At 39.5% G+C, this 16,951-nt stretch overlaps 1 protein-coding gene across 1 annotated transcript; it reads right to left on the bottom strand.

Moving 5' to 3' along the window:
• Positions 1–3,767: 3,767 nt before the first annotated feature.
• LOC104433734 (anthocyanidin 3-O-glucosyltransferase 2) lies at positions 3,768–9,102 on the bottom strand. The gene is given in 3 exon segments (XM_039303115.1): positions 3,768–4,322; positions 7,966–8,978; positions 8,981–9,102. Coding segments are annotated over 3 exon segments (1,470 nt in total). The 5' UTR covers position 9,102; the 3' UTR covers positions 3,768–3,986.
• Positions 9,103–16,951: the final 7,849 nt, after the last annotated feature.

Genomic DNA, 16,951 nt, shown 5'->3' with positions numbered 1-16,951 from the left:
AGTAAACTCGAGTAGTTATTCCAGAAAGAAAATATAAGGCGGTTCTATGATAAATGTCACATCATGACAAATTAATAAATTATTGCATGGTCCGTGAGTTGTTTAGACTCAATAATTTATAGTATATAGTCTACATAATCAACAATTTAAATGACCTCAGCTTATGTAGTTGTTATGGACCATATAACATCTTTTCAGTTGAGAAGTTATTGCATGATGTCAATCTCTCGGCCAATGACCTGAGCTTATATAGTTTAAGTCCTTATAGGACTTTGGTCCTTATACGACTCTATCTTTGAAGACAGCTGGAATCGTTCTAGGTGCAATCTTCCTAATTGGACTTTGGTATATCTAGTGCGTCTCGAGCTATCTTGTTTTACCGTGATAGTGCTTTTGCATACCCAATAAGGAGTATTAGAGCTACACCTCTAAATTGCTTATGATTGGTATCGGAGCAAGGTTGTGTACTCTACATTTGGTGTATGCTCTTAACTATGGAGAATGTGACTGAGCAGAATAAATACTTTGCATGCGTCGCTACCTCCAAAACTTATTTCGTACAATCTTTTTTTTAAATCATTTTTCATTCTTAAAACATGTATGTAAATATCCTGCATCGGTGCTCAAGCAAATAAAAAATGAACAAACCGATTGTTGAACAAATAAAGTATGGGAAAAAAAATAACTTGAGCCGGTAAAATTATACAACGCCTCGCCCGGACAGGCACGCTTAAACCTAAGAATGAAAAATTAACTCCAATTATCTAAATCTAAAAAATGCCATGAAAGCCAGCTTCTCGCGCACGGGAATCGATGGACCGCAAGGCACGACAAAATGGGGAAAAATGACTTTCGTATGGTGATCACCTGAAGATCACTTTCGTAGAAAAGCAAGGTGTCAAGTCCATGTTGAGACGATCTCATCATTACATGTAAACAAATATAGAGCATAGCATGCTTGTAACTCATCATTAAGTAAATAAGCAAGGAGTAAATAGATAAAATATATTGCCACAAAATATTGTAATTTTTATGCTCAAATCGACTCATAGCAATGCAAGAATGGAATGGGATCATGACTTTCTATTGTACTAGTCACTTTAGGTGCATCATATAACATATGAGTTAGTGTTATGCATGTCCAGATTTACATTAGCACTTAAGGTGATCCTAGCATGATGGCATACTAATGATACTTTGAGAGGACGAAAAACTTTACTAGTTTTTTTTTTTTTTCACAACAATTTATGCAGTCTTTATTGCTCTTCTTTTCATTATATACTAGTCTTTTTTTTTTTTTTTTTGGGGTCGGTATTATATTCTAGTCGATTTCTGTTATTTTTTAGAAAACGTTTTTGCCATTTTTAAGTTTCAAATTGTCCATTTTTTTTAATTACAATTGTATAGATTAAATGACAGAACCGTCAAATTTGTGTATAATCCCTCTAATTTTCATAGAATAGCTAAGACTTCCATTCTAAGTGCAATATTGTAACTTGTTCTTATGCTAAAAGTAGGGATCGACTTTAATAATTTATATTTTCACTATTTAGTGAAATTCATTGAATTTTAAGTCTGTATCTTCTTAATTAGCTTGGTGCTTGTTTAAAGTTGCTACCTCATGTGTCCAAGTAAGAATAAAAGGTTTTAGACTTTCAAATTACTATATCTACATATATAGATAGATTGAAATAAATTATTTTTGCTATTTTAATATTCGTTTGTCTCTAACTTACGGTAACATTTTAAGTTGAAGTTATCCAGCGAACGTTTCTAGTATCATAAATTAATTGACCAGAAACTTTCGACCGAAAAGGTGAATTAAAATTTTGCAAAACAGTGAAGAATTGTAATGTAAAAATATTTAAGATAGTTGTTTTATAATTTCAACGGCTATTTTGAATTTGAAGAGATTGAATGTTTGGACGACACTATCTTCGTCTTTATACTAAACATGTAAGTTTATTCAATATGACAGATCATGACATATCTACTAGGGGTGAGCATAGGTTCCACCTGAACTTGGAATCAAGAACTTGGAACCTACCTTGTCATAGGTTCAGGGGTCGGTTCCAGATTCTAGGTTTTAACATGTTTTTTTTTTTTTTTTTTTTAGTTTCATTTATAGTTAAAAAAAATGAAATGAACGCAATAATAATAAACAAGCTTGTCATTCATCAAAGAGAATACAACATGAACAAAACTATCAAAATAGGAAAATGAATTCTTGTTGAGGAATTCAACTAGATAAAAGAGAGAAAATTAAACAAAAGTCTGCATTAAAATGGAACAAAATTCATTAGACCATAAATTTTGTTTGGAACTTTGTATTGGGGAATTTATAACACCATAGAACAAACTAGACCATAAAAACAAGAGCTTTAAGGATCATATTCTCAGTCTGGTTGCTAAAAAATGTACTGATAAAGCTCCATCATCTCAACGCATTAATAATTCAGATAGAGTAACATATAATAATTAGACACCTGCAAGTCATAAAAAATAATAGTTTAAAATCTCTAGAGCCCAATATTTGTAACTGTCAGAGGATTATTTTATGAGAAGCTGTATAAAGATGAAAGTGATGGATGCTCTTGGTGCTTCTTATGCATGGGACAAATGAACAGGTCCTGCTATATTGGAGATTAACATTCTATGTAAGGGGAATTGCTTGTTTGCATGGGGGAGTCGGGGACAGGGCCGTCAAGAGAAGTGAGTCGAGGGCGGCGAGCGACGTCGAGCGTTGTCAAGCGGTGTCAAGGTCGTCAAGAGGAGTGAGTCGAATCGTCGGGGAGAGACTTCAGAGTGACATGGGGGAGTCGGGGACAGGGCTAAGAGGGAAAAGGAAGAAACAGAAAGGGGAAAGGGGAAGAAACAAATTGAAATCTAGGTTTTCACTTTTCAGGTTCTAGAACCTAGTTCCTGGTTTGGTTCCCAATGGACCCAGGAACCAGAACTTCCCTCTTTAGAACTGGGAACCGTGCTCACCCCTAATATCTGCATCACTATAAGGAAGATCAAATTGAGGATTGAAGAAATCTCTTGGTGCCCAAGTCACGATCTTGCCATAGGTGGTAAAACTAGTCCACTGCTTTGATCAGAGCTATGCGATCATCCGTCCTTGATCTTGATGTAAGAAAGACATGTGAGAAAGCTCTTAATTTCATTGCATCACTAAATATATTGAACTTGTATATCAAGATTGATATTCCCTTTTGTAAATAAGACAATCAAGAAGTAACAACCACTGTCATCTACATAAATTGTGTTATGTCAAGAGAGATTAAGTTCTTTGAATTATTTGTGCACTCTTTTTGCCTTTTAGTTCTGTCAATTGTGTTACATTAATTTTACGAGACGTTGGCCTATATGGGATTCTCTCTACCAACCGTTCGATGCAGACTTCCTCGTAAAACCGTCTCATCTGATGAGCAAGGAGGGGCTGATTAGCATGTCCTATAGTGTTCTAATCGGTCCACGAGTATGTGGATCCTTTGGGTTCCACATGGGGTCAAATCAAATTTACATTTTCGACTAAAGTTCAATTTCGCTAAATTTGCTACTCCGAAATTCTTTATATTCTCCTCCTCTCCATTGCACGCCAAGCAAGAACAGAGGGCCCTAACTTTCAGAAGCATGGATGAGAGGAGCAATGGACGCAAGAGAGAAATAGGAAAACAAACCTTGGGAGGGGAAAACAAGAGCAAAATGAAATTCATTCATACTCGTAGATCAAGAACGTGCAAGGACACGTAAATCTACCATATGAATTTTACCAATGATGTCTTTTTGAACCCAAATCGACCGGTTCCACATAAAACACGTCAACAAAATCAACATGGATTGTGGCCACAAAAATGCTAGAACAATCAAACATGGATTGTAGCCATAGAAACCCTAAAACAAGCCCTCCAATAAGTCATAGAATCAAAATACCAAACGTGCTCAAAGTACCAGCCAACCCTGTCTCCAACCTAAATGGAGGCTCATGGACTATAGATATCCTTGATGAAACGAGTCAAAGACAAGTAAGAAGAGCCATCCTCCATCAAAGCCTTCCTACTCTTCTCGCTCAACTCCTTCACCTTCTTTCTCCTCTCCCCGGCCTCTTTGCCCTCCATTAACTTCCTTATCCCTCTCTCTATTTCATCTACCATCACGACACCATCACTACCTTTGACCAGATCTCTTCGATAATCCATCTTGATCTCAGCTGCGAGGCCGAGCTCCACCACTAGGCGGAACGCATTGAACTGTTGCTCCGCATACTGAGGCCACGCGGCGACCGGCACGCCGAACCATATGCTTTCTAGGGTGGAGTTCTGTTGAGATGGGGCGAGCGATCGAACAAGATATAGACAAAAGAATAAAATAAATTGGACACCGGATTTACGTGGTTCAGTCGTAAAGACCTACGTCCACGGGGAGAGCAGCAGCGAATTTCACTATAGATCAAGCGATACAAGGAGATTACACACTCAAGTCACTCAAACACTCTCTCGGTGTTTCCCAAACCCCAATTACACCAAATACATCAATCTTACTTGGATGTAAATCACGAATAAGTTTTGCCGCACGAGAAATACGAAGACCCAAAGCCAAGCACCCAGCACCTATGAATGTCTCTCACGAACAGAACACCCACAGCACTCAGAGTAAAACGGCGTGGCTTTCCTCCCTCTCGGCGGCCTGCTTCACCACGTGAATCCTTCGGCGGCTCCTCTTTTCGTAGGGTTTCAAGCGGCCACTTACTAAATAATAAAAGACCTGCAAAAGAATTATTTATTCCACCGCCAGAGAATTGCATGCGTGAAGAAATCGCATAATCCAAGATTTGGTCAACAAAAGAGAAAGATTTGACTTTCCCTTTTAATTCTACAAAGCCGAGTGAGTGGGACGCTGCTTCTTTGTTTTTCTTCAATTCGATTCCGCAAGCTTCCGTGCGGCAAAGAGGAAACTTTATTTTCATTTATTTTTATATTTCCTCTTTTCCAGCGAAAAACTCGAGACATAATTTAACAATCTCCACCTTAGCTCGACGTTTGAGCCAAATAACAATCGCTTCGTAAAAATTCAAATTCTGCTGCTACTTTCCCATAGCCACCGATGGGCTCAACCGCCACAGATATTATCCAAGTTCAAGCATCGCTTGAACTTCGCCATAACTGAGGATCTCATCAGAATACCAACTCCACATGCACCTTTAACTGCTCCGCAAGGATTTTCTGACGCGACCTCCTTAACCGCAGATAAAGCAAAACCATTATTGCATCCATATCTATCAGGAGATCGAAAACGTACCTTGTTAATTTCAATAGTTACAGCAACCGTTGGCTCTATAAACTCCACCTCGCTACGAGCACCATCTGTGTTGATTACTTTGCTAGTACCTGTACTCGCTACCTCAGGAGTTTCTGGTTGCAACTCCACCTCAAGCTGAACACCGTTCAGATCCGTATTAACACTGCCACAAACACTCCTAGCCAGAAGTATTGGAGACTCATCAAGGGTAACTTCTCTGCTGTTAATAGGTGAATTTATATCTGGACACCACAACTGATCGCCCCACTCACCTTGTGCATAGCCATGGAATATGCACCTTGCCCTCCCATCGAGCTTACCATCACTCACTCGAAAATAACATGGGCAACAAAACATTCTAATAATAGAATAATCAGCAACGTTACCTGACCACACTTCTTCAGAGTCCGCCATTCAATAGCGCTTGATGGGGATCTATTCACTGTGTAGCTTATCGTACTTAGCACATCGCTAGATTCTCCTAGCAATACCAAGACTAGAGAAAATTTTTCGGGCCATCTCTAGTAATGTTCTCGCTCATCAATTCTACAAATTGTTGTGATTTACTAGCACTAGTGCGGTGTTTCACTATGCTATCTTTCATGCAGAATTTATTTGTCAGCTCTGAGCAAAACTTCATGCTATTATCGGTCCGCACATGCTTGATCAACTTACCGCCTCTCCATCTCGATCAAAGCTCTTGACTGCGAGATCCTGACATCAGCATTAAACTTGTGCCTTGGCACAAACACCCCAGTCTTCCTCGAGTAGTCAAAAGACTCTCGAATAGATGTATCCGACGTCTCCGCAGCGGAATTTATCACAAGCCTCTCACTTGAAGTTTATACAGGCCATCGTGCTTGATTCCTTTCATTATCACTAGGGCACCTCGAACAACCTTCAGAACTCCACCTTTTGAAGAATACCTGCAACCAGCTGAATCTAGGGCACCCAAGGAAATTAAGTTCTTTTCCAATTCTGGAACATGCCTCACTCCAGTCAATGTCCTCACGATACCATCATGCATTCTGATTTTAATATCACCAACACCCACAACATCGCACTCAGCGTTGTTCCCTAACTGAACTTTACCATTACCCGTGCACTGATAAGTGATAAACCAATTTCTATTTGGTGTGACATGAAAAGAACAACCAGAATCCATAATCCATCCATCAAGCGATGAATCATTAGTGACAGACAAGACATAATGGGCATTATTTGCTACAGCTGCAACATTATCTGCAGAATCAACCATAATTCCCTTACCTTTCTCATTTTTCAGCTTAAGGCAATCCCTTCTAAGATGCCCCCTCTTGCCACAGTTCCAACAGACAACATTAGCAGTCCTAGACGACTACGTCTTGCTCATATTGGTACTACTATTACCCACACGTGTTACGATCTTCCTCTATTTTCACCTACTAAAGCGGTAGATACAGATTCGCCGATTCTCTTCGCGAATGTCCTCGCTCGAATCAAATCTCGAACCCCATCAAACGTCAAACTTGTTGACCCGGAGGAATTACTAACAGCGGTAATGGTAGTTTTCCAACTATCGTGCAATGAGGATAATAGAATCAAAGCACATACCTCATCTTCAAAATCAATCTCACCGAACTCAATTGACTAACAATCACATTGAATTCATTGATATGATCCGCAACCGACGCACCTTCTTTCATCTTCAAGTTAAACGGACGTCGCATCAAACAGACCTTGTTGATCGCAGAGGGCTTCTCGTACATATCCGATGGGCTTGCATCAAATCAGCGGTGGTCTTCTCCTTCAGGATGTTAAACGCGACGTTACGAGCCAACGTCGGCCGAATAACACCCATAGCTCGTCTATCCAAAAAATCCCACCGCTTGCTTCATCGTCGCCGGTTTCTCCCCGCACAAGGGCAAGTGCGGTTTCATCGATAAAGATAATCTTCAATCTGCATCTTCCAAAACTAAAATCCTTCCCATCAAATCTGCCGATTCTCACTTTTACTTCTTCCGTCGCCATCGATTCGCTTCAACTTAGCCAAGCCTCGGCTCGATACCACTTGTTGAGATGGGGCGAGCGATCGAACAAGATATAGACAAAAGAATAAAATAAATTGGACACCGGATTTACGTGGTTCGCCGTAAAGACCTACGTCCACGGGGAGAGCAAGCAGCGAATTTCACTATAGATCAAGCGATGAAGGAGATTACACACTCAAGTCACTCAAACACTCTCTCGGTGTTTCCCAAACCCCAATTACACCAAATACATCAATGAATGTCTCTCACGAACAGTAACACCCACAACACTCAGAGTAAAACGGCGTGGCTTTCCTCCCTCTCGGCGGCCTGCTTCACCACGTGAATCCTTCGGCGGCTCCTCTTTTTCGTAGGGTTTCAAGCGGCCACTTACTAAATAATAAAAGACCTGCAAAAGAATTATTTATTCCACCGCCAGAGAATTGCATGCGTGAAGAAATCGCATAATCCAAGATTTGGTCAACAAAAGAGAAAGATTTGACTTTCCCTTTTAATTCTACAAAGCCTAGTGAGTGGGACGCTGCTTCTTTGTTTTCTTCTTTCAATTCGATTCCGCAAGCTTCCGTGCGGCAAAGAGGAAACTTTATTTTCATTTATTTTTATATTTCCTCTTTTCCAGCGAAAACCTCGAGACATAATTTAACAAGTTCCACCCGCAGTGAGACACGAACCCTCCGATGGCTGGGTGGGCCAGGACTGCGACCTGCGGGGCCCACCCAATCACTCTTCCGACCCCAGCTGTCCTATTAAGAAAACCCTCGGGCAGGACCTCTGCCGGATCTACGTAATCCCGGGGGCCTTCCAGCTTGCCCTTCGCCGGAGGCTGTCGTAGGGACCACAGGAAGTGGTACCTGCTCTGCTCCAGCGCGTGGGCAATCTCTTTTGCCTGGTGCTCGTGGAAGTACCCGTCGCTCCCGAAGCACAGGAACACCACTGACGCATCTGGCTGCTGGTCGAGCCAGTCCAGGATCTCGAAACCCTTTTTGCTCTCATCCTTGATGTTCAGTATGGGGCCCACGGAGTACACCGTCGGTGCTCCAAGGCTGGGCAGGGCTTCCATAGCGCGCGGTTCCAGCTCAGCGAACGTATTTACCAAAATTCCCTTGGTTTCCCTATACCTTAGGGCGAAGTCCAAGAATATCCGGCAGTCTTCTAACATAAGCACTTCCAAGGGCAAGAACTTGGCGGCAGGCAGCGGGTTAGCGAGGCACGGGAAGTCCAGCTCGGCGTCAGAGCCCTTGAGACTGGTCGGGTCCATGTGTTGCTCGTCTCGGAGAGACTGGAGGTGCAGCATGACTCCGAGGATTGCCGCGTTTGACGCGTAGAACATGTAGGAAGGGATGCTGAACTCGACAGCCACGTCAATCATCGAGGTGCAAAACATGTCAAGCACAAGCCCAGCGAGCCGTGGTGAGGCACGGGCAGAGAGCTCAGCGACGGCTTCTCGGACGTTGCCTTTGTGGCTCTCCACAACATGATGGATGAAGGCCAGGCCAGACGTCCCTGGGGAGTGGCTTTGCCTAGGGAGGAGGACGAAGCGGATGCGGGCAGCCACGGAGGTGGTGAGCGACTCGATGTGGGAATCAGTCTCCGAGTCGAAGGGGAACTTCATGATGAGTATGGTGAGGGAGAGCCGATCATCGCGTCGACGAGGAGCTTGGCCATTTCCACCATCGAGACCAGGTGGCCGAGGCCCGGAGATGGGATGAACACGAGCTCGGATTTAGCACTCATGATGACGACGATGCCTTCGAAAATTCTTCTTTTCATAACTGAGTACAGCCGGTTGCGAAGATGATAACGAGGTGGAGGCTCTTATGGATCTCAATATGTAAGTCTTCAGGTAGTGGGAATGAAGGAACCAATAGGACGAGGTTACGACGTCGTGCTGATTGAGGTCTGCGTCGCCGCCTGGTCCATTTTTTCTTGGTCGAAATCGCTGTCTAGTTTATTAAAAAAAAAATAAAAATCGCCGTCTAGTTTGACTTGCGTTTGTTGGATTTTAAGTTTGGTTATTGCTTGGTGTCGGTTTACTCCACGAGAAATTCTTCAACCACCCCGGCTAACGTCAACCGATGCATCCAATCAAACCAATGCGAAAATTGCTAAAAAATAAATGAAAAATAATAAAAAAACACTTGAGATTTACTTAGTTTGATCCAAATATTGATACCTACTCCATGGAGAGGGCAAATGACAAATACTCCATTAATTAATTAAAGAATTACAGAGTTATAATTATTCACATGCTTGAACGTTTCTCACCCACGTATAGCTTAGAATGTTTAGACTCGCAGAGAATTATCTCACTGCTTAAAACATTTACATTTCCACAATGAAAACGTCACAATTCGAGTGTAGAATCCTATGGATAAACGAAAATAAAAGCAAAACCCACGTACTTTTATTTTTCTTTTACATCACATACCCTCTGGCTATACTATTCTATGTATGTATATGTGTGTGTGTGTAAGGATGTCAATCTTTGATCGGTCAAACCATGGAGACACAAGAAAGCAACATCTTTCCCCATTTAAATTACTTCTTTAGTTACCGACCGAAAAAAAAAAAATTACTTCTTTAGTTGAATCCACTGGCCAAGTAGATCCAAGATTATTATTTCAAAAAAGGCAAAAAAAAAAAAAAAATAAAATCAAAATCCAATTAAGACTCTTTCATTGACAACTCATTTAACACGGATCAATTTACATCATCCAGTCAAGTTGGGTCTTATATACAGTTCAAACTCAATGCATCGGATGCATATGAACCCAATTCATCTCATCCATTAAATCTTATTTGTCTCACATCGAATCTGCCATCACAATCGTTAGGAAGGGCTAGTGGAGGTCGCCTGCCACACCAGCCCTTGATGGCCCCTGATGAGGGCTTGCCAGCTCAAATCTGGGTGTGGACGCAACCCTCGCCCCAGATTTGAGTGAGGATAGTGGGCCCTCACTTGGGGGTCGTGCCCACCCCTAGATTTGGGCTAGTAGGCCCTTGGCAGGGGCTGCCAAGGGCTCCCTTGGGGCCTGGGAAGGTTGCTGGGCTTTGGGAAGGCCCAGGTGGCCTCCGCTGGCCCTTCTAGACGGCTATGGCAGCAGCCACTAGCGGGGTGAGTTTTTTTTTTTTTCATTTTTAATTTTTATTCGTAATTTTTTATTTTTTAATCTATTTTTGTTTGTATTTTTTGAATGATGTGGCGCTTAGTGGGCACCACGTCATTGTCATGTGTCTTAAGTAATAAAATAAGACAAATCACCATTTTATGTTAGCTAAATCGAACGGAGTTAATGAAAGAATTAGATTGAATTAATTTGACAAATTTTACTATTTGATTGTATTTTTTTCTACAAGTTTTAAGACTTTCACTACATATATCCCAAAAAATATCGACATCGCAGAATTTTGCAGTCCCGTTCTATACTGTATTTTTCCAGATTTTAGATACTAGTCATTTTGCTTATTGGTCCGACGTGCGAAATCAGCTGGAATTTGGAAGAAGGGGCCTTAAGGTCATTTAAATTTTCAAGGACCGAGCCCACTTGAGCTCGACCTCTATCCGAAGTTCTTGCTTGGCCATACGAGTACGTATGCGATGGATATGTGGCGTTACATTTCGGAAAGAAAACGACGGCAAGATAAGAATTTCAGCGCTAGTACCATCCAGGAAATGCGAATCTGGCCAAAATAGAAAGGAACAGAGGAAAAACTTGGCTAGAATTCTGGATTTGAATGTGGATTTTCACGGTTGAATTGGGCAAGATATGGGGCCTGAGGAAGACAAAACAGGAGAAAAAACAAAGAAATATACGGTGAACTCGGAGTATAAAACACAACCAAACATAGAGCAAGTGAAGGCAGCACGCTCAAGACAGAATAAAAAAGAAAGCAATAGAATCTGTTCAAGCAAGGTGCAGAAGTGTGATCAGCGGAAGCGGTGGAAACAAAAGTTGTCCGAACTAAGGAAACGGTGGAATTCGGACTTTGTCTAAGATTGTTTTTATTTAACGAAAAATTAATAATTATTAAAAATTCATTTATAATTAGTTCATGAAAAATATTTTCAGTATCAATGATAATTTATGTCTTCTTATTTTTATGAACGATAAAAAATATTTTTTTATTACCAAAATGTGTTGGCTCAACTAGTAAGATTCAAACTCTCTACACATCATATTTAGGGTCAAATCCCACAACTAGTAGTGGTATGCCCTTCATTGGCGTGGAGTAACCTCCCCTCCTCCTAAATTTTCTCATACTATAGATTCACAATATCATTTTATAAGGAGGTGATACCTTCATCATTGTGTTCTTGAGAGAGCATTACACGTCTTGCTCTTTTTAGCTGTAAAGCAAGCTGGATCTTTTCCAAGTTTTGTTTGGCGACTTCCACTCTTTTCTTGTGAGGGTTGGATGTGCTGGGGCTAGGTACATCGGGGTTTTATTTGAGGCATGATAGGCTAGGGTGAAGTGCAGACACACATATGAGAGTTGTGGAGTTTGATAGAGGAAAATAATGTTCAAGCGCAAAAATAATTTATTTTAGGCAGTTGCCAATCCTATAATGTTAAAGCAGTCAATAAAGTTTTTATTGTTGCTAATGGCATACATGTAATTTACATATTAATTATGTATGTCCTAAACTCCTACTATATATAGAGCAATGTCTTTTATAGTTGTAACGCTAAAGCTTATAACCTTAGAATTTGTAACACTAATATTGATAGTAGAAGATCGCCTAATGTGGTACTGTGGTTTTTTTTTTCCCTCTTTTCCTGATTTTGGGAAGGGTTTTCCACGTAAAAATTCTTGCTTGTTTTCTTCTCTATTTTTTCTCTTCATATATTTGTGTTCCTAACAATAGGTATCAAAGCTTGGTTTTGGTGAAATAGTGGGAACACATATATATGAAGGGAAGGTGAAGATTGATTGGTTTGATGACAAGGATTTTGGTTTTTAGAAGATGAAGACCGAGGATATGCTGTACCAAAAGAACATGCACCAGCCTTTGTCTAGAGAGAAACTAGACTCTATAAATCAAGAAGAGCAAGAATTGTTAGATCAACAAGCTTTGGGTTTGATTTGTTTCACATTGGCATGGAGCATTGCTTTCAACATTACCAATGAGGTGACAATGATGGATTTGATGGCGGCATTGTCCAATATGTACGAGAAGCCTTCTACATCAAACAAGGTATATTTGATGTGTTGTCTTTTCAATTTGAAGATGGACGAGGTTGCTTCCAGATCTCTCTCTCTCTCTCTCTCTCTCTCTCTCTCTCTCTCTCTCTCTCTCTAGTTTCGATGCAATTGGACCTCTTTTTGGTGACCGGATCCCTGCTGCCGGTTTAATCCCCACCGGCGATGATTCACCTTCACTGGCAATTTGCTGACCTAGCTCAAGCTGTTAGAAGTTGATCTCACCTCAGGCGGCTTCTCAATCTACCCGTTCAAGTTTGAGATTCTTCTCTAGTGTGGAAATCGATCCATCTCTTGGACCAATTTTATTATAGTTTTGAACCAGCGGTCATCGAAGCCCCCACATGTCCCAGCCGCTGGTGATTTGTAGTGCCATAAGTCTCTGACCTTGCTATGGTGAGAGATAACCAGATCGGTTGCTGGATCTTCACCAGTGGCCCAATCTTTGCTAGCGAGTTAAGGCCGGTCCATTTTGGACCGGTTCTTTTTTTTTTTTTCCTTGAGTTGATGGTTTGATTGATCCTGATCTGATCCATAGTGATCTGACCTGCATTCTTGAAGTCTCGATTATGATCTGGTGGCTTGATCCGATTGATCATGGTAGAAATCGACAAAAATCGCAAGGAAGGTAACGATTCGAAACTCGAATATGATGAAGCGAGATCGAGTTAGTCGATCGAGGCTATGATTCAAGATTAGAAACTTTTACATGCTTAAGATGAATGATTATGAATGTTGCAATGATTTGTTGATGATTGTGCTCTTGAGTCTATTCTGGATTTTCGTATGTCTGTATCTAGGTTATTGTTTTGACCAAAATGAGGTTCGAAACGACCTTGTTTCAACTCGAGACCTCGAGTTTCAAAACTGTAGGTCACACACCCTAATCAATTATGGTTTGACCCTAAAAAAATATCTCCAAAGATGAGCAATTTTGTAGTAGTTCAGGTTTTTTTTTTTTATTTTAAAAAAAATTCTATTTTTGTTCTGCCTTCAATCTTTGTTATTTTTGTGCCGACTTTCATGATCATTTTTTGACAAAATTGTCTTCATGAGTTTTGTTCCAAATTGTCTTGTGCATCTTCTGTAATTTTTTTTCATGATTTGATGTGCTTAATTAAGTCAGATCTACTCAGATCTAAACCTAGGTTAATCTATTCCATATTGATCTCTGATTTTGTCATTTTTGTACTGATTTTTGTGTTGAGTTATGGAATAAATTTCCTTCATGAAATTGCTCGTATTAGTGTTGTACATGTTTTGTATTTTTTTTTTTCGAAATTTATTGACATGTTTAGCTATATCAAAATCGCTTAGATCTGAACATAGGACAGTTTGTCCTACATTGGTCTCAAATTTGTTTTGATGAAATTGAGTCCACAAATGCACCTATTTGGTCTCAAATCCTTCATGAAAGTTGAAATAAATGATGCACATGGTCAATTGATGCATGCTTTGCAAGGTCTTCATGTTGGCAAAGTGAGTCAATTGCATGCATTAGAGTAAAAGGCACTGCAACAACATGAGCTGGACATATAATTTGTTGGTTTTGCCATTTTTACTACGATTCATATGATCTTAATTGAGTTTCCAACTCTTAACAAGAAATCTTCATCATTGCATGCTCTATATGTGAGATTTTTAGTAGGATTTATGCATGTCTTGAGGATTGCTAAAATCATGTTCGTTCTATAAATTTAATGCTGAAATGAAAGCTTGTCATATGTGCACATTTCCGTGCTTGTTTAAGTCATTTAGAGACCAAATCTTACGATCATGCCTTCTTGACAATTGAACTGCATGTTGTGAGGTTTGCATACATGTTTAGGTCATGTCCTTTAAGTATCATCTTACACATTAAAAATGTCTCACAAAAGTGTTCATCACACTTAGGATTCCAAGCATACCATTAGGAATCATGAATCATTTCATAATGTCATTTAAATTATATGACATTTTGCATGCCGATTTAGGATTAGATGATTATCCAAACTTTCCGTCGCATCCAATCCTAAGTCCCATGTGATTTCTTCATACCGTTTGTACATTCTTTAAACGATTTTGAGGTTTTATAATGAATGCTTGTGTTTTTTTTCCTTAGTTATTGATACACACACTTTTAGAGATCTCGATCTTAGGGTACCAAATTGACCTAGTTTGGACTCGAGCTCTTTTAGGAAGACATAAGGCACACTTAGAGGTTTCCGATGTTGCTGATTTCACATAGATCGCTCATCGTTTAGACCACTTTTCATTTTTCCAAAATTAGATCAGAATCTGGACAATGGATCAAATTCGGACCCCTGTTCTAACCTCTGTTTGGACAGGTCTTTGATATTTTTGTTTCATTGTTTCTATTTGGAATCTACACTTAGTCTCTTAATGAAATTTGCTTGTCATCATGTTGGCTATGTTGTGTGTAAATTTGTTAAGTTTTAGACATATTTGATAGGACAAATCCTTGTGACATTAGCTGAATATTTCTATTGTTTTGACAAATTTCTTATGTGTTGTTGCTTGTTGTTTGATTTTTGTAAAATCATGTGTAGATTTTTTAAGAAAACTTTCTTCATGAAAGTTGTTCATCATCATGTCATGTATGTTAAGAATTTTTTTTCATTGCCAGATTGTCATTAGGTATTGTCTAATTTTGTTGTCTTTATACGCTTGTTCTGAAATTTCTGAATATAAACATGATTGCAATTGTTTAGTTATACCTTTAGGCTAGTTTGTGCATGAAATTAGGCCATGCCATATTCATGAAAATTGTTCTAATTGCTTTGATCTTTGTTGTTAAATAATTGGTTTTTTCAAAATTGCATTCATCTTTCAAAAAATACTTTGGTACATGTGATGTTTCCAAAAGATAATTTCTAAGAAATTATTTTCCAAAACTCAATTTGGCTTAAGGAAAAATTGTGATTTGGACAATATTCAAAATACCTGCGATGCTTGTGAATGCATTTTTGCGAGTTCCAAGCTAGCCTTGGCAATTGAATGTGCTTCATAGCTTTGACATTCTTTAATCCTAAATGTTTCCAAATTTTTCCGAACTTTGATTTAGACAATCGCGGTTTGGATTGTATTCAAAATGGCTATGACGCTTGTGAATGCATTTTTGCGAGTTCCAAGCTAGCCTTGGAAATTGAATGCCTTCCATAGTTAAGACATCGCTTTGTCTCAAAATTTTCGTTAACAATTTCAAACCTTTTTGAAACGTCACATGTGCCCCTCATACATATAATCCTGTCATGCATTAGAAATTGCCTGTGTTTGTGATTGGCGCATGCTCTTGGTAATAAGTGACCCGCTGACGGTTCACTTTCTTGCTTGATTGGTTGTGAAATAAGGTTCAAAAGACTTGCATGCATGTTTAAATTTTTGAAATACATGTGACTTTTAGATGAATGGTAGGGTTGATGCATAATATCAAGGGAAAATCCTGGGATCACATAGATTACTTGATTAGGAGACTTATAAGTGTTGTTGGCTATGTGAGAACACAATTGGTCAACAATTGCTATAAGTCACAAAAATTGATTGGGTAGGTGTCTTAGTGGGACCCTTGCATGAAAGACAAAGGCTGATCCCAAGGCCCCAAAGTTTGACTTTCGTATTGAACTTTCTTTAAATGATTGATCTTGACATGATGTTGTGTTTTTGATTGTTTTGATATGTATGTTTGTTTATTTCCATTGTATGTACCTAGTTATAGGTTTCTAGATTAGGTTTATATTAGGACCCCGAAAATGGAGAAAGCACGAAGATGGTGGAGGTTGATGTCCATTCCGATTATTATCATGTACTATTCATTTCCTTGACATATGTCTCGGGTTCTTTTTGTTGTATAAAGCTCGACGAGTTGCGGGTTTTCTCTTTTTCCGCTCATCTTTTTCAATTGGGTTTCTCTTTTATATTTTTCTAGGATTGCATGGTAGATTTACTGCTTTCCTTGATTGTTACTTATTGTTTCGTAATTTTAATTCCATTGATTGCTTTCTTTTCTTGTTTTCTAGAAATAGAATAGTACATAAATGACCAACCACGCACGATCGCTTATTTTAGGACTAATGATCCTGAAAATGTAAGAAGAAATGCATGGACACATTGGGAAAATACAACATATTGTTTAGATGCCGAAATGGTGCTAATAGAAATATTAACGTAATTAAAGCCCCCGAATCTAGATATTTGGTTGTGTAGAAATCGAGAGAACACTCTTGACCATCAATTGGGTTTTCTAGCCAACCCCCAAATGAGGCTAGTGGCGACTCCCGTCTTATTTTTTAGGTTGTCATAAACAACTATATTGTATAAATAAACGCATCTCGAGGGGTTGAGTTTCGATGAAACTCACTATGGTTTAGCATACTCGATGTGGGAGTACCTCAAAGAATGAAGTGATGCCATCCTTATGG

Source organism: Eucalyptus grandis, chromosome 1 (assembly GCF_016545825.1).
Source record: "Eucalyptus grandis isolate ANBG69807.140 chromosome 1, ASM1654582v1, whole genome shotgun sequence".
Taxonomy (NCBI): Eukaryota; Viridiplantae; Streptophyta; class Magnoliopsida; order Myrtales; family Myrtaceae; genus Eucalyptus; species Eucalyptus grandis.
The sequence above is the reverse complement of the archived record's forward strand: the minus strand, read 5'-3'. Positions and strand labels throughout refer to the sequence as shown.